This window comes from Macrotis lagotis, chromosome 6 (assembly GCF_037893015.1).
Source record: "Macrotis lagotis isolate mMagLag1 chromosome 6, bilby.v1.9.chrom.fasta, whole genome shotgun sequence".
Classification (NCBI taxonomy): domain Eukaryota; kingdom Metazoa; phylum Chordata; class Mammalia; order Peramelemorphia; family Peramelidae; genus Macrotis; species Macrotis lagotis.
In genome coordinates this window covers 201,300,377-201,327,669 of record NC_133663.1, presented here as the reverse complement: position 1 = coordinate 201,327,669, position 27,293 = coordinate 201,300,377, and the positions used below count along the sequence as shown (strand labels likewise).

General features: G+C 32.7%; 1 protein-coding gene across 7 annotated transcripts in view; it reads left to right on the top strand.

The window, feature by feature from the left end:
- ROBO1 (roundabout guidance receptor 1) overlaps positions 1 to 27,293 on the top strand; it is a 587,021-nt gene that overhangs the window by 485,508 nt on the left and 74,220 nt on the right. For 6 of the 7 annotated variants that reach the window (XM_074192260.1, XM_074192259.1, XM_074192258.1 and 3 more), the window contains exons 16-19: positions 1,649 to 1,820; positions 20,420 to 20,617; positions 24,939 to 24,965; positions 26,363 to 26,405. In XM_074192260.1, the coding sequence (XP_074048361.1) occupies positions 1,649 to 1,820; positions 20,420 to 20,617; positions 24,939 to 24,965; positions 26,363 to 26,405 (440 nt within the window). The remainder of the gene's footprint in view (positions 1 to 1,648; positions 1,821 to 20,419; positions 20,618 to 24,938; positions 24,966 to 26,362; positions 26,406 to 27,293) is intronic. The other variant, XM_074192257.1, reaches the window with a different exon arrangement.

The following is a 27,293-nucleotide window of genomic DNA, read 5'->3' as shown; positions in this document are numbered from 1 at the left end:
TTAGCAGTGGCTGAATAAAGGTCTCAGAATGATTACTTTTTATTTCTTTTTTTTTTTTTTTTGCAAGTCAGTGAGGTTAAGTGGCTTGCCCAAGGCCACACAGCTATGTAATTATTATTAAGTGTCTGAGGCCAGATTTGAACTCAGGTACTCCTGAATCCAGGGCTGGTGCTCTATCCACTGTGCCACATAGCCGCCCTGATTACTTTTTCTTGGTCACTAAATTTGAAACTTTTTTTCATTGAAATTTATATCAATATTATTAAGCATACTTATTTCAGATCCTTAACTTTAACTGGCATATTTAAATTTAGTGTATGTAAAAGTGTCATTTTCTAATAAAGTACTGTTCAAATCATTCATCATGACTTTGGCAATGTTCTTGAATACTATGCCTGAAGAGCACAGGCTATGGAAGGTCCTAGCAAGGTTGAATGACTTGGAAGCGATGTGAAGTAGCAGCATTTGCCCATCATCTGCCTTGATGACAGGTTCCATTCACCAGAAAACTGGCATGAAACTCACGAGTAAGGGTTGAAAAAGACTGTTCATGAAGATGAAATCACAGATGTTGTTTACAAAAAGTGGAGGGGATTGAAAGCATACACTAGTATTATTATTTTTATTAAAAATAATAGCATTTCATAATGATCTTGGAAAACTAGTGCCAGAACTATTACCACAACTATCACCATCAGTACCACCACCACCACTAATAATCCTAGGTTACAACATATTCATATGCACAAATACATGTATAGATGCATTTAGAGATATTCATATAATGGATGTTTATTTCACATATGCATGTGTTTATATATCTGTACATGTATACATGTATGCATATGCAAACATAACTTCTAGTCCACCTTCTAACACTACAAACAACCTTGTGTGTAAACACATATGTGTATATGTATAAATATATTTAAATATTATGTGTTATTTAGAGCTGGGAGGTTATCTTAGAGGTTTTATATTCTACCCTGTTCATTTTGCATTTAAGAAATTGACACACAAGGAGAGGAGAAATGACTTGGCAGTGATTATGGAGCTAGTAAGTGCTAGGTAATGCTCCCAGTTGTGAAGCTACAATTCATGATGCTTATGCAATCGATAAGCATCTTAAAGCAAGCCACATGAATTAGACTCTTCTGTTAATAAATTGATTTCCCAGTGCCTATTGCATTGCATCTAGGCAGCTAATAATTTTTTTAAAAAATTAAGTTGGATGAATTTCATCTTCGAAACTAGGTCTCTGAAGAAATATTTGCAAAAAGAGGTTGGTTTTTATTTACTTCTCAGGAGACCACTGTCTTAAAAATAAAATTCTTTCTGGTCTTATGCTTAGCAATGCTCAGTGCAGTGTCTGGTACATAATAGGTACTTAATAAAGGATTGATAATTTGACTCATTTTGGGTCTTTTAAAGTAAAAATAAGAACTGTTATCACCCATGTCCAGTTGTAAAAGATTAAGAAAAAGTAAGATTTGGAATTATAAGACTTAATTTTTAGTAATGGCTTTCTTTGGAACAAAAAAAAAAATCTGGCTTTTCATGAGCCTTTCTCTTTGAGAATTCATTATCTTGATGATATATGCACAGAGTGAGAAATTTTACTAACTTGACACTTATTATATTCCTACAGATTTGGTGCCTGGGCAATGAAAGTAGATACCACATAAACAAGACAGTAGATGGTTCTACCTTTTCTGTAATCATTCCATCTCTTGTTCCTGGTGTTCGATACAGTGTGGAAGTAGCAGCCAGTACAGGAGCAGGATCTGGTGTGAAAAGTGAGCCACAATTCATCCAGTTAGGTAAGCCTCTTTGTTAAAAAAAAATGAAAATTCATTTTTATATCTTTTACACTTTTACTAATCTTTTTTTTTTTGCAAATTGTTGAGTTTTACATTTTTCTCCCTCCCTCCCTTTCCTTGCCTGTTCTTCTGTCAGAAAGCATCAACATAGGCCATGCATGTATGAACATACTAAGCAAAGATCCATGTGAGGGCAGCTGGGTGTTTAAGTGGATAGAGCATTGATCTTGGAGTCAGGAGGACAGGAGTTCAAATGTGGCTTCAGATATTTGATACTAACTGCTGGACAAATCATCTAACTGATTGCCTCACATCCAGGACTATCTCCAGATGTCCCTGATTCATATCTGACCACTAGACTTAGATGACTCTGGAGGAGAAAGTGAGGTTGGTGACTTAGTAAGTACACTACCACCACCTCTTATGTACTTGTCATGGCATCACCTTCAAGTACGAAGGATAAACATCATCATCAGATCCATGTTAGATATGTTGTGAGAGAAGAATCAAATAGAAATGGAGAAAAAATATATATGACAACTTCGAAAAATTGAAGATAGTAAATTTTGGTTTGCACTTAAACTCTACAAATCCTAGAAAAAAATCTTAAAGACCTAACACTTTGAAATAAATATTGATAGTCAAGTTAAATAAATCATCACATTGTTAATAATATCCAAAAAAAAGTCTTTTCTTCATATTCAGTGCAATCACTTCTCTGTCTTGAGGTCATTATTCTTCATCACTAGTTCTACATATGATTACAATAATAACTTTAAAAGGAATTTATTAAACATCTAATTTATACAAATTTCAAAGCTATTCAAAAGGAATTATGGGGCTTAATAGGATGTTAGAATGATAGATTTCCTACCATTTTGTAAAAAAGGAAACACAAGTGACAATATCATTAGGACTGTAATACTAAGACCACTGTTATTGTCATGCTGTAAATGACAAATTTTGTATATTTAGCTATTTCTAAAGCTGAAGCTATATTGAAACTTTGAAGTAAATACCATCCAAATAAGTATTTTGGTACAATATGACATTTAGAATTGAATTTGTTGTTCAGTCAAAGACATCAGTGCTATAAAAAAAGCAATGTAATAATAAAATCTACTTTAAACTTGAAGTTATGTACAGATTTCTTATAAAATAACAGCAACAATAAAACATTAACATATCCTCCTAACTTTGATTACCTTTTACTTTATCAAGTATGTTTAAATTTAGTTATGGATGATGCTTTTTCCTACATTAAACTAGACCATTGGATGGGAGACAAGGCTCCCTTCAAAAGTTTTAGCAGAAATTTTGAATCAGAAAATATTATTGAGTAAAATTATTTTTAGCTTGCCATCATTAAACAAATTAAATAGTCTTCACAAGGGTTTCCAGTTTTTGTGGGTTTTTTTTAATAGTGTTATCTCAGAATTGGAGTCTTATAAAAGGGGTAAAATTAGATTTCCTTTTATCCACTGTTTCATGTGTTCTAGATTCTAACAATGCAAATTAGTAAATCAAGTAACTATATTCAAATATTCAGGGAGATTGTATAGCTGTGGTGTGCTTTAAATAAAATATTGTAATCAGTTATTATTTCTGAAAAGTTTAATCCCTTCCTCATGTACTCAAGTAGATGTCTGCTTGCATTAAAAGTCCAATTCTTTATTTTATATTTGAAGTACTATATCATGTCCTCTTAACCTTGTCGAGGCTAAAGATGTGCAGTTCCTTCAAGCAGTTGACATGTGATATTAGCTCATCAAAAAATAAAATAAGCCAACCAGAAAAAGAAAAGAATTCATTTTAAAAGTAAAATTAACCAAATGGAAAAGGAGACATAAAAACTAACTGAAGAAAAAACCGTAAAAATTAAAATTGAACAAATGACTTTAAGAGACACCAAGACTCCATACAACAAAATCAAATGCTAAAAAAGGTTGAAGAAATTGTAAAGCACCTTCTAAGAAAAATAAACGACATTGAAAACAGATTCAGAAGAGATAAATCTATGAACTATTGGTCTTCCTGAAAGCCTAGATCAAAAAAGGAGCCTGGAAAATGTCTTTTAGAAAATTATCATGGAAAACTGTCCTAATAGACTAGATCTAGAAGCCAAAATAGTCCTTTAAAGAATACAGAACATAGCCAGAAAGTGACCTCAGAATAAAAGCTCCAAGGACTGTCATAGCTAAATTACAGAATTCTCAACTAAAGGAGAAAATACTGCAAGCAATCAAAAAAGAATCAATTTAAATACAAAGTAAGCACAAACAGAATTTCATAGGACTCATCAGCTTCAACATTAAAGGATCAGAGGACTTGGAATATAATATTTCAGATGGCAGAGGACCTTGAATTACAACCAAAAATTAAATACTGAAAAATTCAAGATAATTCTGTCAAGGGAAATGATAGATTTTCAATGAAATAGAGGATCTCCAAAAATTTTCTGAGAAAAACGATGGAATTGGACAGAAAAATTTAATCTTCAAATACAAGACTCAAGAGATGCTTTAAAAAGGTAAACAGAAAGGGGGAAAAAACAACAAATGCTAGGCAAGAATATTAAACTATATACATCCTTAAAAGGGAAGATAGCAAGGGAATAAAGAAATGAGAACCATGCAAGAGAATTTTGAAAAACTGACCAAAGAAATCAGCTTCTTTAAAAGTAAAAATAAAACTGTCCAACTGGTAAAAGAAATGAATTCATTTAAAAGCAAAATTAACCAACTGGAAAAAGAGATAGAAAAACTAACTGAAGAAAATAAAACTCTAAAAATTAGAATTGAATAAATAGAAACTAATGACTCTTGAGAATTGAATTTATCTTGGGATCGTTAAAGGTTGGAATAGAGTTAAAGGGATTGAATTTAGAGGTTATGGGTATGGTTGGTTTTTGTCCTTCCTTATTGAAGAAGACCAAAATGACATCACTAAATTTGAGACAAATTTCAGTGTGTCTGACTATGGCTGATCAGACCAATATGAACTTGTAATGATCTACCACACATTGGGCACAAATCATCTATGTGAATGCCTAGAGTATTTGCTCTAAACTTATGTATCTCCCATTTCTTTTCAGTTGGTTCAATTTTATCTTGCTTATAGAGTACAGCTCTCCTTCTGATGAGGCATGCCATACTGGATGGTACTGTGCCAGTGTCTCCCATGCCTTATTAGATATTAATTAAGGAGATTTTGTAGTACAACAGTAGCAGAGGGTAAAGTGATCTTGCCTAAATTTTTACTTTAGTTAACAAGGATTATAGTACCATGGTTGGTGTTCTGAAGGGGTCAAAGGAGAGAGTGTATTCAATTCTTTGTTTAGGTAGAGTTGTAGGCTTATGGCTGAAGTTCTATAGAGACTAAGGGAGAGAGCATTGGGCTTGAAAACATGAAGTGATTTCGCTTTGCTTGATGCTTTGGCTACAATTGGAGGAAGTGTGATTGGTCGTGGGGTAGGGATGGGGGTGGGGGAGGGACCCCAGGAGGAAAATACAAACAGTTCATGAAATGATTTTGCTTTGCATGATGCTTTTGCTCATGAGGATTGTGTGTCCTTGGAAGGTACTTGAAAAGAGGAGGTGGTATAAAACAAATATAATTTGATGTGATTTATGACTTTTGAGAAGCATATTCCTAATTAGACAGAAGAGGGGAGGGTACTTAGCTACTATGAAGCTATGTTGCTTATCAATCAAACAATCAATCAATCTTTGAGAATGATACTTCTATCATAACAGATAGATTTTGACAAAGGGGATGTAGGTATAAGACAGGGTTAAAATAAAAAAGACATAAAAGATAAGGACTATACTAGGAGAAGGCTAGACATTAGTGGATAAATAGCACCAGGTGAAGAGGCACAAAGAGGGAAAGAAAGAAGGATGTGAACACTGAAAAAATATTACTCTTAATAGATTTGGCCCAGAGAGGGAATAACATACATTCTCAAATGAGTTTAAAAATCCAAGCACCAGAAAGTAGGGGGAGGAAAGGGAAAGAAAGAAGAAGAAAGAATTAATAAAAGAAAAGGCAAAGATAAAAGTAAAAATAAAGTTAAAAATTAAAAGAAAAAGGGAAAGGGAGCATAATACTGGTGAGGAGGAATAAGAGGAAAGGAAAGAGGAAAGTATAAATGGGGAAAGATAGCATGGACAGAAATAATTATAAGTAATCTTAATTTTAAATGTGAATGGGATGAACTCTCCCATAAAATGGAAGCAGAAAGCAGAATAGATTAAAAACCAGAAACCTACAATACATTGTTTACAAAAAACACATTTGAAGCAGAGAAATACATGGTAAAGGTAAAAGACTGGAGCAAAATATATTATGCTTCAGCAGAAATAAAATTCAGGGATAGCAGTTCTAATCTTAGACAAAGCAAAAACAAAAATAGATCTCATTAAAAGGGATAAGGAAGGGGAAGTACATCTTTTTTGTTTCTTTTTTCTTTTATTTTTCATTTATTTTGCTTTTATTAAAGATTTTATTTGAATTTTACAATTTTTCCCCCAATCTTACTTCCTTCCCCCCCATGGAAAGAAATCTGTCAGTCTTTACTTTGTTTCCATGTTGTACATTGATACAAATTGAGTGTGATGAGAGAGAAATCATATCCTTAAGGAAGAAACAAAAAGTATAAGAGATAACAATATCAGATAATAAGATATGTTTTTTTCCCTAAATTAAAGGGAATAGTCCTTGAACTTTGTTTAAACTCCATGGCTCTTTATCTGGATACAGATGGTATTCTCCATTGCAGACAGCCCAAAATTGTCCCTGATTGTTGCACTGATGGAATGAGCAAGTCCATTAAGGTTGATCATCCCCCCCATGTTGCTGTTAGAGTGTACAGTGTTTTTCTGTTTCTGCTCATCTCACTTAGCATTAATTCATACAAATCCCTCCAGGCTTCCCTGAATTACCATCCCTCCTGGTTTCTAATAGAAAATAGTATTCCATGACATACATATACCATAGTTTGCTAAGCCATTCCCCAATTGAAGGACATTCAATTTATTTCTAATTCTTTCCCACCACAAACAGGGCTTCTATGAATATTTTTGTACAAATGTTGTTTTAACCCCTTTTCATCATCTCTTCAGGGTATAGACCCAGTAGTGGTATTGCTGGGTCAAAGGGTATGCTCATTTTTGTTGCCCTTTGGGTGTAGGAACTACATCTTCTTAAAGGAACTGAAGTTATATTATTATTAAACATATAGGTACCAAATTCTTAGAGGAGAAGCTGATCTATAATAGTGTAGGACCTCAACCTCCATCTTAGAATTAGATTAATCCAATCACAAGATAAAGTGGAAGAAGTGGAAAAAGAAAAACTTAGAAATGAGAAGTTTTAAGAAAACTTAGATATGATAGACCTCTGGATAAAACAATGGGGAGAGAAAAGTATATACCTTTTTCTCTGCAGTACTTAGCATTCATACCAAAATTTACTGTGTATTAGGACATAAAAACTTTAGAGTCAAATTCAGAAAGGCAGTACTAACAAATGCATGCCTTTCACATCATTATGCAATAAAAATTACATATAATAAAGGGCCAAATGAAAATTTACTGGAAAAATAAACCAAAAATTATTAGGAAACTAAATAACATAATTTTAAAGAATCAGTGGATCAAACAGCAAATCATAGAAATAATCAGCCATGTAATTCAAGAAAATGACAGCAATGAGACATCATATCAAAATGTATGGAACGAAACCAAGGCAGTTTGGGGGAGGAAATTTTATATCTCTAAATGCTTATAAGAATAAAATAGAGAAAGAGAAGATCAGTGAATTGGGCATGCAACTGAAAAAGCTAGAAAAGGAACAAATTAAAGAATCCCAATTAAATACCAAATTAGAAATTCTGAAAATCAAGGGTGTGATTAATAAAATTGAAAGGAAGAAATTCATTGATCCAATAAATAAAACTAAAAGTTGGTTTTATGAAAAAACCAATACTATAGATAAACCTTTGGTAAATCTGATTTTTAAAAAAGAATGCAAATTTCCAGTTACCAGTTTCAAAATGAAAAGCAGGAACTCGCCACCAATGAAAGAAAATTAAAAAGATAATCCAGAACTATTTTGCCTAGCCATATGCCAACAAATTTGACAAACTGAGAGAAATCGATGAATATTTATGAAATATAAACTCCTCATTTTAATACTTAAATAACCCTATTTCAGAAAAAGAAATTGAAGATACCCTCAGTAAAGTTTGTAAGAAAAATTCTTCAGGTCCAGATGGATTTACAAGTAAATTCTACCAAACAATAAAAAATTCATTCCAATTCTACAGAAACTATTTTTAAATATAGGATTTCTCCCAAATCCCTTTAATTGACACCAAGATGGTGCTGATACCTAAATCAGCAGGAGCCCAAACTGACAAAGAATATTATGAACCAATCTCCCTAATAAACATTGATGCTAAAATTTTATTTAAAATTTTGGCAAAGAGATTACAGCAAGTTATTAGTAAGATAATACACCCTGATTGGGTAGGATTCATACCAGGTATGAATGGTTCAATATTGGGAAAACGCCCAACAAAATTGAACATATCAACAAAAAAAAAACAACAAATCATACGATTATCTCAGTAGATGCCGAAAAAAAGTCTTTGACAAAAATGCAGCATCCATTCTTATTAAAAACATTGGAGGATATGGGAGTAAATGGAGTTTTCCTTAAAATATTAAATGTTTTCTATAAGCATTAATGTAATGGGGATACACTAGGAGCATTTACAATAAGATCAGGTGTAAAACAAGGATGCCCATTATCACCACTGCTATTCAAGATACTATTAGAAATGTTAGCTTTAGCAATATGTGAAGAAAAAATTGAAGGAATTAGAATAGACAATAAGGAAGCAAAACTTTCACTCTTTGCAAATTTTGTGATGGTATACTTAGAGAGTCCTAGAATATCAACTAAAAAACTACTTGAAACCATTAAAACCTCATTAAAGTAGAAGGATGTAAAATAAACTCACATAAATCATCAGTATATCTTTAATGAGCAACAAAGACAAGGGCAAGAGATAGGCAAATACCATTTAAAAATAACTGTGGAAAATATGAGATACTTGGGAATCTACTTCCCAAGAAAGACCCAGAAACTGTATGAACACTTTTTTACACAAATTAAGTCAGATCTAAACAATTGGAAAAACATCAGTTACTCTTGCTTAGACCAAACTAATATAATAAAAATGGCAATTCTACCCAAATTAAATTCATTCAGTGTCATACCAATCAAACTACCAAAGAGCTATTTTACAGGAGCTAGAAAAAAATAGAAACAAAATTCATCTGGAGCAACACAAGGTCAAGCATATCAAGGGAATTGGGGCGGCTAGGTGGCGTAGTGGATAAAGCACCAGCCTTGGAGTCAGGAGTACCTAGGTTCAAATCCCGTCTCAGATACTTAATAATTACCTAGCTGTGTGGCCTTGGGCAAGCCACTTAACCCCATTTGCCTTGCAAAAACCTTAAAAAAAAAAAAGAATATCAAGGGAATTGATGAAAAGAAATGCAATGAAAGGTTGGCTGGCTATACCAGATCTAAAACTATACTATAAAGCAGTAGTCACCAAAACTGCCTTGTACTGGTTGAGATATAGACATGGACCAGTGAATTAGCATTGGTAAAAAAGATACTGCAGTAAATTACTGTAGCAATCTTAATGTTTGACAAACCTCAAAGACATTAGCTTCTGGGATAAGAACACTCTCTATTTGACAAAAACTTCTGGGTAAACTGGAAAATAATATAGCAAAAGCTAGATATTAATCCACATATCACACCCTACATCAAAATAAGGTCTGAATGCGTAAAGGATTTAGACACAATGGGCAATCCCAGAGACCAATTAACAGATCAAAAATGCTCTTTTTATGGAAAGAGGAGAAAATATAACCAAACAAGAAATTTATTAGTACATCATTTATGTTCATAGCTAGGAGTTTTGATAAAGGTCTTGTTTCTTAAATATATAGAGTATTGAATCAAATTTATAAGGCTCCAAGTCATTCCTCAATTGATAAATGCTCAAAGGATATAATCAGGCAGTTTTCAAGAAAAAAAATTAAAACGATATATAATTATTTGAAAAAATGCTCCAAATCATTACTGATTAGAGAAATGCAAATTAAAACAACTATGAGGTACCACCTCACACCTATCAAATTGGCTAAGATGACAAAAAAGGAAAACAATATTGGAGAGGTTGAGGTAGGATTGCAACATTATTGCACAGTTGGTGGAATTGTGAATTAATCTAACCATTCTTGATAGTAATGTGGAATTCTGCCCAAAGAGCAATAAAACTGATCATACCCTGTGACTCAACAATGCCAATATTTCCAAAAGAAATCATAAAAAATGAGAGAACTCCCACATGTTCCAAAATATTTGTAGCAGCTCTTTTTGTAGTAGCTAAGAATTGGAAATTGAGGGGATGACCATTAATTAGTAAATAGCATATGGTATATGAATGTTATGAAGTACTATTTTCTAAGATACCATGAATAGTTGAACTCCAGTGAAGCATGGAAATAATTACAGGAACTGATGCTGAGCAAACAGAGCAGAACCATGAAAATATTGTACATATTAACAGCAACATTGTGAGTTGGCAACTATGATACATGCAACTCCTCTCAGCAGTTCTGATATCTGGGAGAACCCCAGGGAAGCTGTTATGGACAATATCATCCACATGCAGGGGAAAACAAAACAAAACAAACCCACAAAATCTAAATGATTACTATGTTCATTTTCTTAAAATTTCCCTGTTTTTTGCTTCCTATCCCATGTTTTTCTTTTTTTAACCCTTAGCCCTAATTCCTCTTACACAAAATAACTAATTTAACACATTAAACACAAATGAACACGTTTAACTGTTTGCCACTGAAGTGAGAGAGGGTGGGAAGGAAGCATGGTAGAAAATTTTGTAACTTAGAAATATGTAAGTGGATGAACGTTGAGAAACTTTCATGACATCTACTTGAAAGTAGAAAATATCAATTAAAAAATAAGTCCCAAATATGATTTTCAGAACAACTGGTACTAACTAGTCTTCCTTTATCTTGTACTTGTGAAATTTTTGTGTTTTTTTTACTACCCAAGTTCAAAAATTTATATTCGTCCCTATTGAATTCATTTTATTAAATTCAGCTCAGTTCTAGCCAGTCAAGATCCTTTTGGATATTGACTCTTTTATCCTGTAAGATACATAATTTTCCTCAGTTTTGTGTCGTCTGAAAATTTTTTGAGCATAGCATCTAGATCTTTTTCTGATTCATTGATAACAACACTAAACAGTAGCAGGACCATGCCCAAAAAACAATATGCACAGTAGGCTTTTTTAATTAATTCCTCTAAATTTTTCTCTGAACTGTGAAATGGTTAAAAAAAAAAACCTACTGTTACCTATAAATATTTTTATTTATAATGTCTCCTGATTTCTCTACATTTGACTTATGGCAATATTAAGTGGGAGAGGATACATATACAATAATTATTAATGTTCTGTCAGTCATTTTTTCTGGTATTAGTGAAGTCCAAGATCTTTGGCCAAGACCTTGGCCAGCAATCCCTCCACCTTCTCATCATTATATTGTATCCATCTTGATCTTAGTCTGTGTTAGCTACTTTTCTCATCTTAGTTTTCTTTGCTCCCATTTCTGTCTCTTCATGTGGAACTATAGTATCAGGGTCAAAATTTGATGATTCCATTTTCTTGTTGGATAAAACTTTGCTGTAATATAAATTATTTCCATTTTTTCTTTCTTGTATTCCTTCTGTTTTTTTCCATAAATATTCTTGAGATACTCACATTCTCTTTGCATAGATTTTTTTTACCTTCTAGTACTTCCTTTTGTTTTATGAAGCGATATTGCTTGTATTCATTCATCATCCCCCATAAGATTTACAGTTTAGTTTATATTCTAACCTATTGCTAGGTTTTTTTTTCCCTGATATCTGTGTCACATGCAGCAGTTAGGTGGCATAGTAAATAAAGTTACCAGACCTAAAGATGGGAAGACTTCTTCCTTGCTTTCAAATCTGGGTGCATGACTCTGAGCAAGTCATTTTAACCCTATTTGCCTCAATTTCCACATCTGCATAATGAATTGGAGAAGGAAATGGCAAACTACTCCAATAACTTCACCATAATAACTCCAATGAGATAACAAATCATTTGCTATAACTGAAACAAATCAATAACAACAAAGACAAATAAATGCTAATAACAAAGATGTTTTCTAGGACCTTGTGGTTCTTTTGTTGTAGCACTTTGTTTACTTTGGTTAAATTTCATTATAAAATTTTATAGTTGCTATCAATGTAATTGTTTTCTGTCAATTTCCTTAGTTTATCATTTAGGTTATTTTTGAAATTTGTCATCTTCTCATTATAATTTCTTCTTACTCTTTACTAATCTTTATCTGAACTCTTAATAATTCAGTGGTCCAACTGTAAATTGCCAGCTAATTCATGGAAAATGACTTTATCACTAATAAGCTTTTTTTCAAGGGATAATATTAGAATTATGCTCATATATAGCTTAAAACAATTATAAAGAACTGTAGGGAGTGAAGATTACTTTTAGGTGGGGTAATCAGAAAAAGTTTTGTTCATGAAGTAAAGCTTAAAGACCAGTTTTTGAAGACAGGATTTTCACTGGATAAAATGTAAGGAAAAGGCCATTATAGGTAAACAAAATGTCATGAATAAGTCACAAAGAAGCTAGCTTTTCAAAGAATGCTTTGATTATAGTTCTTCAGTTTGGTTGGCTTGTTTAAGTAGAACTGAAGGAGATCAAGCCAAAAAGGTAGATTTAAGAGCTGGAAGGGACCTAAAAGATCATTGATGCCTTCCCCCTCATTTTTACAAATAATAAATCTTCAGAAAGAGTAAATTATCTGCTCTTTGGTAATATATCATAAATGACAGAGGTTTCTACTTTTAACCAAGACCCTCAGAATCCAAATTCATTTCTTTTTTGTAGTCTCAGATCAGATTATAGAACTTTACACGAGGTAAGAAAGTTTAGAATTCCTTCTGAACACAACAGGAATCAGTAAAGAATTTTGAACAAGGGAATTTAGGTCATAATTTAATCTAATATTGTTAAGATAATAGTGAAATATAACTCAATATAACAAATAGACAATAATGGGATATCCAAAAATATGTTTGCTAAATCTTTGGGTTTGCAACCTTTTTAAAAACTGAAACTTTTCTTGGAAAATGTATTTCATTTGACTCATGAGATGATTTTCTCAAATTAGCTATCTCATATCTAGAATAAAATCTTTTTTAAAATTTTTTATTGATGTTTTGCAAGGCAGTGGGATTAAGTGACTTGCCCAGGTTTACACAGCTAGGCAATTATTAAGTTTCTGAGGTCATATTTGAACTCAGGTTCTCCTGACTCCAGGTCTGGTGCTCTATTTATTGTACTACCTAACTGCCCTGGAATAAAATCTTTAGGGTTACTTATAAGACGTCTTTCTTTCTTATAAGATTTTCTTGTTTTATCACATTGTATACATTGATTAAATGTCTTATAAAATTAATATAATTGCTATAAATATCATTTTAGTTTCTTTTTCATCTCTGTCAATTGCTTGGTTAAATAGTTCATCATTTAGTTTTTTTCAAATCCCTTTCCAGCATTCTTTCTGCCCTTATTATCTTCAGTGTCTTTTATGAAAATTATTCATTTTAAATTCCTTCTTTGTGTTTCTTGGATTTTTCCTTCTCCTCTATCCATTTTTATAAAATATCTCCTTTTTTAGAAGCTTTTTTTTCTGATTACCTATTTCTTCATTAATGTTACTGGTTAATAGTTCCACACAAACTTGCTGCAAATTTATTGGCATTTTAACTGATCTCAAAGAAATTTATGATAATGATGAAACCTCATGAAGTTATTTTTGAATAGCTGGATCTCTTAGTCACCCTCAAGTTGCATTAACTGCCTTCCCTGATTTTGATTTTATACTCAGTCAGTATAATTTAAAATTAATATGACTGAATTATTGAAATTTATACTGTTCTCCAGTGGACATTTATGCCTCATTCATGCATTATTACTTTAGGTATCTAAAAGACCAAGGAAACAATTTCTAGAATTCAGAGAAAGAGTATCTTTCTAGAGTGTCAGTGTTGTGGAGTGGTTAGATTGTCTTGAGTCAGCAATATCTTAGTCAATACTAGGCACTGTTAAATACTGAGTACATAAAGACCAAAGTTAACACAATGTTTAAACTTAAGTCCAATTTGTGGAGGGGAAAGAACGTCACACATACACATTAGTACACACAGACCCAGAGCACACAATTCAAAGTAAATGTGACAAAGTCAAATACTATGTTATGAGCAAAGGAATGTGTATTAGGAAGTCCTTTCTTTGACAAATACTGATATTATGACCCTGGGCAAATCCCTAATCTTCTTAATGCCACAGGCATCTCTTTTAATGTGTAATTTACAGAGCAGATGCAGATAGGCATTGGGAGTTTTCTTATCACTAGATATTCTCCAGACTCAGTCACAAATCCTATATGAAAAAGAAAAGTATTCTGTTTTTAATGATAAGATATTGTATAATACATTTTAGAACATGTTCCACCCCAATAGAGATTAGAATTTTTTGATGTTTAAAAAGATAAACCTTAGTTATTTAAAAACAGGTGGAATAGCTCATCTTTGTAGTAAAGGTATATAAATAAAATTCACTTTAAAATTCAGATAGCTCTTAAAACTGAAATTTCTATTGCTGACTCGGAAAACTGATGCAAATCATTCAATGATTCCCCTTTTTCGTTTAGAAATACATCATTTAACTGATTTATGTTAACTATTAAGCACTTAGGAGTTTGTGGGGGGAGGGGAGTGATAGCCTTCTGAGACTCCACCGATTGGTTATGAAATAGGTACATGAATTAGGTTTATCTAATTCAGTCTGTTTTACTCTAAACTTTAACAAACAGATTCTTTAAGACACTAGACTGAGAAAATAAATATAGTCAGAACCATTTTGCTTGAGTGAACATGTTTGTTCAAGTGATAGCTTTTTAAGTTATACTTAGAAAGAAAATAAGTTTAAACTATTCATCTATTTTGTAATCCAACTTTGATTTGTTAAGCTAATTTTTGGAATCTCCCTTCTAGTACAGAGCATATAGCTTAATTTGCCATCATAAATCTAGTTTTGCAAATTTTCAAGCCATAAAAGTAGTTTTGATATCTCCCTTCTAGAATAGAGCACATGCTATAAGTTACAATCATAAATAATCATTTCATATAGTTGCCCGTAGAAGCCATTAAATCCAGCCCTCTCACTTTGCAGATTAGGAAATTGAGCTAAGGGACTTTTGCAGAACCCCGTAGCAAAGGAATGTTTTGAATGTGTACCAAGTCAGTAGATTTGGTTGGCTGGTTCTTGTTCTTCATTATTGAAGAAAACCAAAATAGTTAGAGAAAAATTATAGTGTCCAACTGTGGCTGATCAGACTAATATGAACTCAGAATTCTCCATCATAGGATGGGCACAAAAAGTCCATGTGAACACCTGGAATGGTTACTCTAAGCTTATGCATCTCATATTTCCTTTGAGCTGCTTTAATTCTGCCTTCCCCATCGAGCACAGGGGATCCTTTATGATAAAGGCACATCATGCTGGGTGATCCTATGCTGGTGTCTCTCATGGTGCGCAGTGAATTCTAAAGTTTAGGGTATCTCTGTATCACTTTTTTTGATCCCTTTGTGAGCTTTTGCCCTTTATGAGTTCTCCATAAATAGTCTGTGGCAGGTGTTTGTTTAACATTCTAACATCATGGCCAGTTCATCATAGTAGCACTCTCTGTAGTAATGTTTGAATGCTAGGCAGTTTAGCTTGAGAAAGGACCTCAGTATCTGATATCTTCTCCTACCATGTGATTTTCAGAATTTTCCTAAGACAATTTAAATGGAAGTGATTCAGTTTCCTGGCATAGTGCTGGTGGACTGTCCAAGTTTCCTAGATATACATTAATGAGGTCAGCACAACAGCTCTGCAGGCCTTCAGTTTGGTAGTCCATCTAATACTTCTTTCCCACACTTTCTTTTGGAATCTCCCAAATACTGAGCTAGCTCTGGCAATACCAGTGTTAACCTTATTGTCATTGTGTACCTCCTTGGAAAGGATACCGCCAAGGTAAGTGAACTTGTAGATAGCACTTAAAACTTCTCCATTTGCAATAATCAATGGATGGAGTGGTGCTGGCTGATGAAGCACCTGTGTTAATTGTTTGGCCAAAATTAGCACAAGCAGCAGAGGATCGATCCATACTTTGTGACATCTCAGCTTCAGAGACTAAATTGAGTGCACAGTAGTCTACATACAGAAGATCATGCACCAAACTCCCTCCACCTTGGTCTTGGTTTGTAACCTTTTCAAATTGAAGAATTTACCATCAGTGTGGTAGCAGATTTTGAGGCCATGTTCATCCTCTGTGAAGACCTTAGATAACATGTCTGGAAACATCATGGAAAGAGCATGTGAGGAAGGACAGATCCTTGTTTCACTCCATTGGTTTGACTGGGAAATACTTTGAGCATCGTCAACTATCCATACCCTAGGCATGCATGCCATCATAAAATTGACATACAGTACTGATGAACTTCTCTCAGCAAACACATTTTTACATAATTTTCTATAAACCCTCACAACTGACAGTATCAAAGGCTTTGGTCAGATATACATTGTATATAGATCACTGTTCTGCCCTGGCTTTCTTCTGGAATTGTGGGCAGGAAACACCACATATTGGCTGCTCCTCAATCCTTTCCAAAGCCACACTGGCTCTCAGGGAGGTGACCAGCTTCCAGGTGAAGGATCAACCTAGTGAGAAAGACTGTCAAGAATCTTAGCAGCAATGATTAAAAGAAAAATACCTCTGTGATTGTCACATGACAATCTGTTCACTTGACCTTTATGGATATGGATGATGGGAAACATCCTTGAATTCCTGGGGAATAATCTCTTCTTGCCATATAACCTGGAAAATTTCAGTCAGCTTTTGAATGAGCAATGGACCTTCTCCCCCCACTCTCAACCTTGTAAAGCTTAGTTGGAATAGAATCAAATCCAGATGCTTTGCCACATGAAAGAAGCCTAATGGCATTCAAAACCTCTTCTTCAGTTGGAGTTTTGGCTAGATTTTAACTTGAGGTAAACAGTCAATGACTTCTGCATTGATTGATGATGGTCTGTTAAAAACACCATAGAGGTGTTCAGCCCATTTCTTTCGGATCACATCCCTATCATTAATCAATGTTGTTTTATCAGTACTGAGTAGTTGAGATGCACCATATGTCTGGCCCATAAACAGCCTTCAGGGCACCATAAAAGCACTTTGGATTGTTGGTGTCTGAATAAAATGCCTCTGCATTCTTTCTGAACTAAGAGTCTGGCATCTCTCTAAGCTTCACTTGTACTTGACTTTTTATCTAATTAAATGCTGCCTTCTTAGAAATGGATGAACTGTCCTGCTAGTAAACTCTGTAGAGTTGTTGTTTTTCATTTAGCAGCTTCTGTATCTCCCCAGTTTTGCAGTTGTTCTGACCCAGATGAGCAAATGCAGTGCTGTACCTAAATTTCTGAAAACTGCTCATTCCTTTTCTGCTTCATGGTTGCCCACAGTGTTGGTTCAACTTTCCCTCCAAGTTAGCATCAAACCATTCCTGCTCAGAGAAGCACTCTAATGTTTTGACATTAATTCTTCTGGTAGCCTTTTTGTCTTGTAACTGCTGATTCAATTGAATATGAATACTTACCTTGGAATGGATGAGTCTGTGATCATTACAGAACTCTGGACCCACATTGCCTTCATAATTCTCACATCCTCTGTACTCTTCTCCTTACAATCACATAATCTATTACATTCGATTATTTGTTTCAAGGCTGCATCCAGGAAGTTTTATTGTGTTTTGGCAAATGGAAGATAGTGTTTGTGTTGAAAAGGTTGTGAAAGGCACAAGTCTTCAGTAGTAAGTAAGAGCTAATGCTCTTTCCAACTCCATTTCTTCCATATGACTCCCTGTCATGTCTGGTAGTCTGAGCCTACTCTAGCATTGAAGTATCCCAGAAATATAAGCTTGGCACATTGATGATAAAGGGTCTCCCAAGTTTTCATAAAATTTTTCTTTGACTTCATCAGGGTTTGTCATGATGAGAGCCTAGTATGTACTGATGATGGTAGCATGGTGTTTTCCTGCATGTGGCAATCTTATTGTCATGAACCTGACTCCATATCTTGTACCTGATCCCCTATACTACACTGCCTGCCACATATTTTTTGGCCAAAAGGGAAAGTTGCTACTGCAAGTGTTATACAAGAGTAATGAGAAATATCCTAAATAAGGGGAAATGCGTATATGTATGTGTACATATGTTTCTGTGTATGTACATACAAAGAGTCCCCATAGGGAACTCTTTGACAGAGGTATTTTTATGTTTTATTTCATTTTATTGATATAAAATATGCATGCAGTACTTCTTTATCTTCTAAAATTAGTAATCTTATTTCTGCATCCTAAATTATTGATATATTTTAATCGGTATATGACAGATATATGTTTTGTATGATGATCTAAATAAAATGATCTATAATTTTATTGACTTAATATTTAACTATGGGATTTAAAGATCATATTTGATTATTTTGAAATTATAAGTGCATTCTGGTATTCTATATCACAATAAAGCCTCAGCTGCAGGGAGACAAAGGACAAGATCTAGAGTGGCAGTTTTAATTCATTAGTCACACTGTACTTTATACTATTAAGCCCATCTGGCCACTTGTAGGGAACCCCTCTCTGCTGTCTCTACAAAATTTGAACCAACTCAACTTAACCTTGTACAAATAACCATGAAATCCATGAACCTAGCAGATACAAAGGGTTTATTAGAAATAAAAGGTCTGCTTCATGAACTCTCAGGGTATAAAGTGCTCTTAGGATAACAGAAAGTAAAATGATATGGAACATGAAATGAAACTTTCAGTCAACAAACTGTAGAATCTAAGTGATTGTATTTGAAAAGAGGTGTTTAGCCTTGACCCCTCCATAGAATGAAATCTGCAATTCTGTTTAAGCAAAAAAAGTAAGCAATAAAAAAGTGACAAATAGGAAATGGGAAAATAATTCACATCCCAAAAGATATTATTCTTAATACATACATTCAGCTTGCTGCTCTTACAGTTTACTTGTCATAATATAATAACTGTATTTAATAGATGGGAGTGGAAGGAGAAAACATGTTAAGATGATCATATATAAATAAATATTATTAATGTATAAATACTTTCAACAGCTATCACTCTGAGAATGCTTTTAGAAATTAACCAGTTTTTCATTTGTGAATCAGGTTAACTGAAAAATTTAAAGCCAGTTTATTTAAGCACCCTTGTCCCTTGTCTAAATATACCAGTCTGGATGAAATGCACAAAAGCACAGCTTTCCATTCCACCAGATGTTGCAGGGAAGAACTGCTATTTGACTAAGTCAAAATCAGTAAAGCTGTAGCACACAAATGGAAATTTTCAGCCCAGTGAGCATCCTCAATACTAATGTCTGTTAGTGCCAAAGTAGAGTGTTAGTTGGTAGCTTGAGACAGCTGTCCTAGTATCCCTGAGAGTTCTTTGCAAGCATACTGTGGGTCCATTGAGATGGGTGGTGTTGATGAAGCATGAATGGATGAGAACTGAATATAATATTCTTTTAAGTTTAATATTTATATATAAATAAGGATATTTGACAGCTATCCATGTCTTCAGTTTGCTTTCTGATTCTGAATAACTAAAGGGAATATATCCTTTTTGAATATGTTTTAAATACAGTATAGTTTTCTTTTTTTTTCCTTTCCCAGTCTTTCCTATCTTTTCTGATATATTTCCAAGTAAGACATCCTATGGTTGCATTTAGGTCAGCTTTTCTTAGCTACATTTTGCCATTCTTGATTTTGATGAAGTCCTTTCGAATACACAATAATAATAAAGCACTAAGAAAGAGAACCTTATACTATGAATTATAAGTTTTAAGCTATAATCTTTTGGAAACTTTCAGAAATACCTTTTTAACATCTATCTTGTGAAGGAAGCATATTGTTGCTTCATCTGTGATAAAGAACTCTTTAAAAAATCTGAGAAAATAAGTAACATTTTACGCTGTTCCCTACTCACAATTTAGCTATAAAGTCATATTGAGAATATTTAGTGTTTTTTCTGATTTTTCTGTTTGTGTTTTTTGACTGCTTTTTCTGAGGAACTTTACCTGAGCCTACTTTACCTACTACTCAAGTACTATAAGTAGAATTTTTTATTCGAATTAAAATTCATTTTATTTTATTCTTCCAAATACCAAGTCTTGCAGTTATTCTACAAGAGGTAGATTAGCTATCAATTCCCTAAATTTAAACTGAGAACCATAATGTAGTTTATATATGTTTTTGTAATATTAATTGCATATTTAGTCTTAAAACCTTAATTAATCAAAAGCTAAATTTTTAGACTCCTATGGGAATCCTGTGACTCCAGAAGATCAAGTCAGTCTTGCTCAGCAGATTTCTGATGTTGTGAAACAGCCAGCATTCATAGCAGGCATTGGGGCTGCTTGTTGGATAATCCTTATGGTCTTCAGCATCTGGTTGTATCGTCATCGGAAGAAAAGAAATGGACTCACTAGTACTTATGCTGGTATCAGAAAAGGTACTCACTTATTTAATTTTCTGACATTTTGATGTTTACTTATGTTTAAAGATGCATTTTTTATGGGTACCAGTTAAGTATTTTTAAATAGTCACCAAGTTTTAAATATATTGGATTTTTTTAAGTTAAAACATATACTGCCTCCTATATCTTATATATACATGCATTTATTGCATGTGACTTAAATTGATTGTAAGGAAACTCATGCAAGTATGTAGCAGTGTAATTATAGATACGCAAATAAATATCATCTTTATATCATCTCCATGGATGATAATGGAGATATATAATAGATGTGATTTAAGTTGACTCTTTTGTTCAGTACTTTTTATTATACTTACTCCCATTTCCTGACCAGTAAATCTTATGTGGACTAAGTTGTGGATCTTCATCATTCTCAGACCTGTCAGAGGATTTATCTTTGGTTTCACAACAAAAGTGGGAGAATTCTTTTTCTATGGCAGAAGCAATAAAAACAGAATTTGAACTTTGCTTTTCATGGTTTTAAAAAGAATGTCATTGCCCCATGTGAAACAAAAGGACCAGTTGTGCTCTTTGATTATTTTTAGGATCAGTTATTACTGTTTTTATAGACAAGGGAATAATGACTGAGAAATATATCCATTCCTGATGGAGAATAGAAGGGATTTAAAATTGTTTTTTCTTAATTAAGGCTTCTCAGTCAAATAGATACATATTGCTGATGAAAGAGTTTCTCATGCACAACTTCAAAGCATCAGCAGAATTTATGCTTGAATTAGTTTTATAGGAAAGGATTTCTTGGCATCATGTGCAGTCTCATTGGATGAAATGAATAGTACCAATGCTTTTTCGTAAATACCTTTCCCACAAATACTCATGTACTTTAGATTAGTGATTTGTTTTCCTTCTTCCCCCAGGAAATTTTAACACTGTTAAAAACCATTAGATTGATCCTCCTTAGAAATGAAATTTTTTCCTGATTTACGAAAATTTCTAAGAACACCTCTGTCATAATTTTGAATTATAAGATCAGAGTTACTGCTAATAAAGTGTTTAATATGATTTAGAGCTTCTATTAATGATTCTCAAAAGTTTAATGGTATTAAAGAGAACTGACCCTTTTATTTTATTTCTTTGGGAAGGAGAAAGAATTTCTTAGTCTTCACTTTGAAGAATTAATGGAATACATCTTCAAATATCTAGGTCAAATCATTTATTTGTCTAACTTATGAGTTTGTTCCTTTAAATAAGCTAGCTATCAGTCCTCCGAGAGAAACATTTCAGTGACCAAAGAACGTAACCCAGAACCAGTCAGTTAATTCATTACCAGAAATGGAAAAAAAAAACAACTTGAATCCTTTTCACATGCAGGCTTAGTATAAGCAGTGTTAAATAAGTCTTCAAATATACCATTTATTTAGAAACAGAGAATATCACTTCAATTGCCAGAGAATTCAAATCTATAGTGAAAGTTTACAGTTGTTGGAAATGATTATGTATAATTTCAATCTGGTCTGTATACAATTTGAAGTAATATAAGACATATATTAGCATATTAAGCCTTTTTGAATGAAAAAATGCATTGTTTTCAAATTTTCAGATATAAAAAATATATTTTTGTAATTGCTACTCTTGTGCAATTTGTGAAATTTAGTTTTTTTATCTAGTTGAATAAGTGTTTGATTAACATCATTTTGTGCTGTTTCCTTATATTCAGTCAGGTGCCACTTCAACTAAGGTTTAATACATTTTTCTATAGTTGTATATATTTAATATCTTTAATTCTCTTGGAATCTTATGATATATAAAAAATTAATTAATTAAATTCTCTTTTCCAATTACTAATGTGCTTTAAGCATGCTGGTCAATGCCTTTGCCTTCTTTCTGTAAAATCTACTAAACTAATATTATTGTCCTTTCATCTATGTAGTGTTTTAGCAGAAATCATAGAACATAATTACAAATGTAATTTAATTAGAATCTGATTCTGCTTTCTGGCACTTTTTAAATAATTCTAAATTTATTTGCATTTCTTTAATATATTTCTTCAAGAACTTTTTTTACATTTTGAAAGTTTTTAAAAGGCAACACTTTTGTACATTGAAAAGTTATGTGTATAATTTCAAGATAAAAAGTTGTAAAATGTTTTAAAGAAATAAATGTGAAAAAAAATTTTGATATAGAAAACATGCTAATTACAGTAAAGATTTTAACATTTTTTAAAACATTTTTGTGTTTCTGACATGACATTGTTAAAATATTTCAGTACCTACATATACAATTGTAATGTACAGGAAGGCAGTTTATTCTTGGAAGCTTTGAGAATTAGATTGTTCTTTGGTCTGCTAACTGTGAAGATTTTTCATATGTTTGACCTTTCCATTTTTTTTTCTGTTTCTCAAACTAGAGGTTAACAGTTGATTAAGAGAAGCAATGACAAGGACCTTTTGTATTTTTCCTGTGTCCTTGTAATTGAAAATTAATGCTGAGGGACTCCATTCCTGTTTGAATAGCTGTGGTTTCAAATTGCCTTATTTATTTATTTATTTACAAAAACTTGTTACTATGGCTCTGTATATGTGAATGTGGCCAAATTACTGTGTGAAAAGACTGACTGGGGAGAAGCCCATAATAAAATTTTTTACAACTAGGCTACAAAATGAAAGCAAGTGCATGAATTGGGTAAATTATATTAAGGTTTTGATTTTTGATCTCTACACATAGCATTCTTTTTTTTTTAGGTTTTTGCAAGGCAAATGGGGTTAAGTGGCTTGCCCAAGGCCACACAGCTAAGTAATTATTAAGTATCTGAGGCCGGATTTGAACTCCTGACTCCAGGGCTGGTGCTCTATCCACTGTGCCACCTAGCTGCCCCCTGGTGCACATAGCATTCTTATATTTAAGGTAGCGTTAATTTCCTTGAATGGGCCCCCAATAATATCATTTATGCCCCAAAGACCTTAATCCTAAAATAAATTACATGAAAATATCAGAACTGTTAATAAAAAGAAAAATACACACTTGGCAATTTTCTTACATAAAATATGCAATCATCATTCCATTTCCTATATATCAAAAATATTTAAAACTAAATCTTAATCCTAAATCAGTGTTAAACATTTTTTCAGATCAGATCGTAAATTAATTTGAGAAATCAGTCTCCTCCCTCTATGAAATGACATAGAAATTGCTCTGATGTCATGCAACATAACAGAGAGGGTATGAGAGGATAGAAAGAATGAAAAAGGGCAGCTAGGTGGCGCAGTGGATAGAGCACCAGCCCTGGAGTCAGGAGTACCTGGGTTTAAATCCAGTCTCAGACACTTAATAATTACCTAGCTGTGTGGCCTTGGGCAAGCCACTTAACAGCATTTGCCTTACAAAAACACAAAAGAAAAAAAAAAGAAAGTTTCTTCTTCTGTAATGTCTGAAGTTCACCACTCCACTACTCCATCCCTAAAATGGTAACAGTTTAGAAAGAATGAAAGAGACAAGGGCTGCCACTTTCAAGGTCTGCAGTTTGATTTCTGGCATTATTGATTAGATTAAGATCTATAATTCTAAAAAGAATTAAGATTTTCAGAGGGATAGTATTGTTCCATTATTGGAATACCAAATGTAGGAGATGACAGACATACTAATACACTCATACATATATTTTGAGAGTTAGACTCAGAGAATTTTTAAATATTTGCTGTAGAAAATGCAGGTTTAACTCTGCTAAGCTTTTACCCTTACAAATAAACAATTGGAATGTAGTATGCTTCTATAATGAGATGTTAGACATTTCCTGTTTAAGTAACTCAAAATTAAACAGTTCAATTTTATGGTTGCCTTTGTTCCTGTGATTGCTATTTTTTTTTTTACATCTTGAGTCCTTAAATAGACCCCTTTTAGTGATCATTTATTGATTTGTAGATAAGGTCCAGGCAAGGCCTGTATGATACTTGTGCAAGACTTCTTCTTCCAGCATTTTGAAATGATTATTAGTTTAGGATTCTTATTTGTATTAAGACTATGGGCAAAATATGTTACTAAATAGAGGTCGTTTACCAGCTAACCTAGTTCTGGGTCATTCACCAGCTAACCCAGCTCTATTCCCCTCCTGTACTACAGGACTGTATTATAGTATCAGCTGCTTCAAATTGGTACCTTGTAGAGATAGGCTTCTTTTTTAACCCAAACTTGATTTTATTCATCTATCATTGTGACAGAACTATTGGCTTAGTTATTTACATTTGTTTTATGTTCAGCTGTCTGCTTGATTTATACTAATGTGATATGTTCCCCTTCTCTCTTCAGCTTAATAACTGGTTTATATTTTGTTTTGATTTTTCAGTCCCGTCTTTTACCTTCACACCAACAGGTATATATTTGCACTTACCCTCACCCTGTCCTTTGTTTAGTTTTGCATGAGTTGTACTATTATATTGCCCTTTTGCTAGTATAACCAAACAAGCTGCTGTAAGGAAGAATTTAAAAGACTTAAAGCAAAATACTTTATTTGTTAATGACAGACAGGCATGTGTTTGAAAAGAATTATTAGGCACTGCTTTTCATCTATTTAATAGATTTATTTATTCATTACTCCATATTGCATCTTACAGTTTGTTTGCACTGTTTTTATTGGAGACAACAATTTTCCTATCCCCAAGCATGATTTAACATCCTAATGAGCCTTTTGATTATTTTCTGACTTTATTCTTTTCTTCATCTTGAACTAGGTAGATTTTTCAAGCATAAATTTCACTTTCATATGAGTCTTTGCTAGAAAATAACCTTTTAAAAGAAGTAAATAGTAATGTACAACATGCTTTGAGAATAAAGCTTTCCATTTTCTTAGTTCAAGATACTAATAATTATGCCTATTCAGTTTATTTGGTAGAGGACCCTCTTTCACATTACCATTAGCAAAAGACTTACCTGTAATATTTACCTCCTGTATTTTAATCTTGTTGTTATAATCACTGGAAAAAGTTATCTGTCACTTGGAGGTTCCTACCTAGGAATTCTTGTAAGGGTGAGAAGTTGGCAGATTTTAAAAACATATAACTAATAAGAAAATGCACAGCTGTTCAATCTGTAAGGATTTGCAGTGAAGCTTTTAACTTCTTATCTAGCTAATTATGCATAACTTTTAAAAATAAATAAAATAAGCTTGAAAGCATCTATTTGATTTTACCTTTAGAAAACTAGTTCTTTTGCAATTTTTTAAAAAAATCTTTGGTTGGTATACATAGATATAATAACAATTAACCTGAATTACAAAAATCACAGAGGACCAGAAGTGTCACTTATATTTGCATAGGAGATTTTATTCTTTTTGATGGTTATCTTTATTATAACTATAGTACTTTTTCAGTGGCGATGAGCCATTTTTATAGTTTTTTAACAGAATTTAATTTTTCAGATATCACAGATTGAATAATTAAATCATAAAATTTACATAAAATGGGACTAATATGGGACGGTTCATTGTGGACATAAATATTTAATGTTTAGTATTTGGGGGGATAATGAATGAAGAAATGAATCCTGTATTCAGTCTTATTTAGCTCATTTAGGAAAATGGTTGTCCTAAAATCATTGTCATAGCTTAAAAATAAATGCATTTTTTCTAGAAAGTTGACCTACTTGAGATTATTGGCATTAGAATTCTGGACAAAAACAGAAAATATTTCCTTTTAGTAAGTAATTATAAATACATTGTTTTCAATATCTAACATGACTATTCATTAATTCATTTCTTTTGTAATGTTCTAGTAACTTATCAGAGAGGAGGTGAAGCAGTGAGCAGTGGAAGCAGGTAATTATATTGTTTACTTTAGATTTTTAAGTAACAGGAAATAAATCTCCTTGTATTAAAATGAAGTTTATTAAGCATAAATGATGTGTTCTAAGGAAGGAAAATACAGACTCAAAATTTTCTTAATTTTGATATTATTTCCCAAGTAAAGTTTATGGTAAATGGTAGAATTTGATTCTTACCTTTTAACTATTAATATTCCACATAGTTTCCTTGTGTAATTGAATTGGACTCTTTCAACCTTATTGCCATTATGATTTGAACCAATGTATTGTTAGGAAATGAACGCCAGAGGGAGCAAGTTAACTGGAGAAAGAAAAGACTTGCAAATTTAACAGATGATTAAAGATGTTAAAGTAAATAAGTTGTGGCTTTTATTAAGATTAAGAAATTTAGTTATTTCATAGATGCCACAAAAGAAAAAATTGCTCTTTGAGAACCCTATTGAACACAGCAGCAGTTTGTAACTTTCTGTAGTTCTAATTTGCCTTTTTATAAGTTTAAACCATCACTTGTAATAAGAGCTATGCTAAAAGGGATAAAAACAAGATAATTTTAATAGTTAAAAAGCTTTAGTCTGTAAACATCTAGTGCTGAAATTGAAAAATAAATCAAAACTGTTTGCTGTACTAGTTATTGCTTAATGGATAATGATATTAGCACAATAAGGTCAAATTGTGAGGTTAGACTCTTCCAGAGTGATAAAAAATTACTTGTGCATTGATTTTCCAATGTAAAAGATAATTTTAAGAAAAAAAATAATTTATATCACATCTAGTTTTAAATATTCAAACAAAGCTTCCACATATGGACTATTTTCCATTTGAACCATTTACAAACTAGAACCCAGAAAATATGAGAAATAGTAGATTTAAGAGTATTTTACAT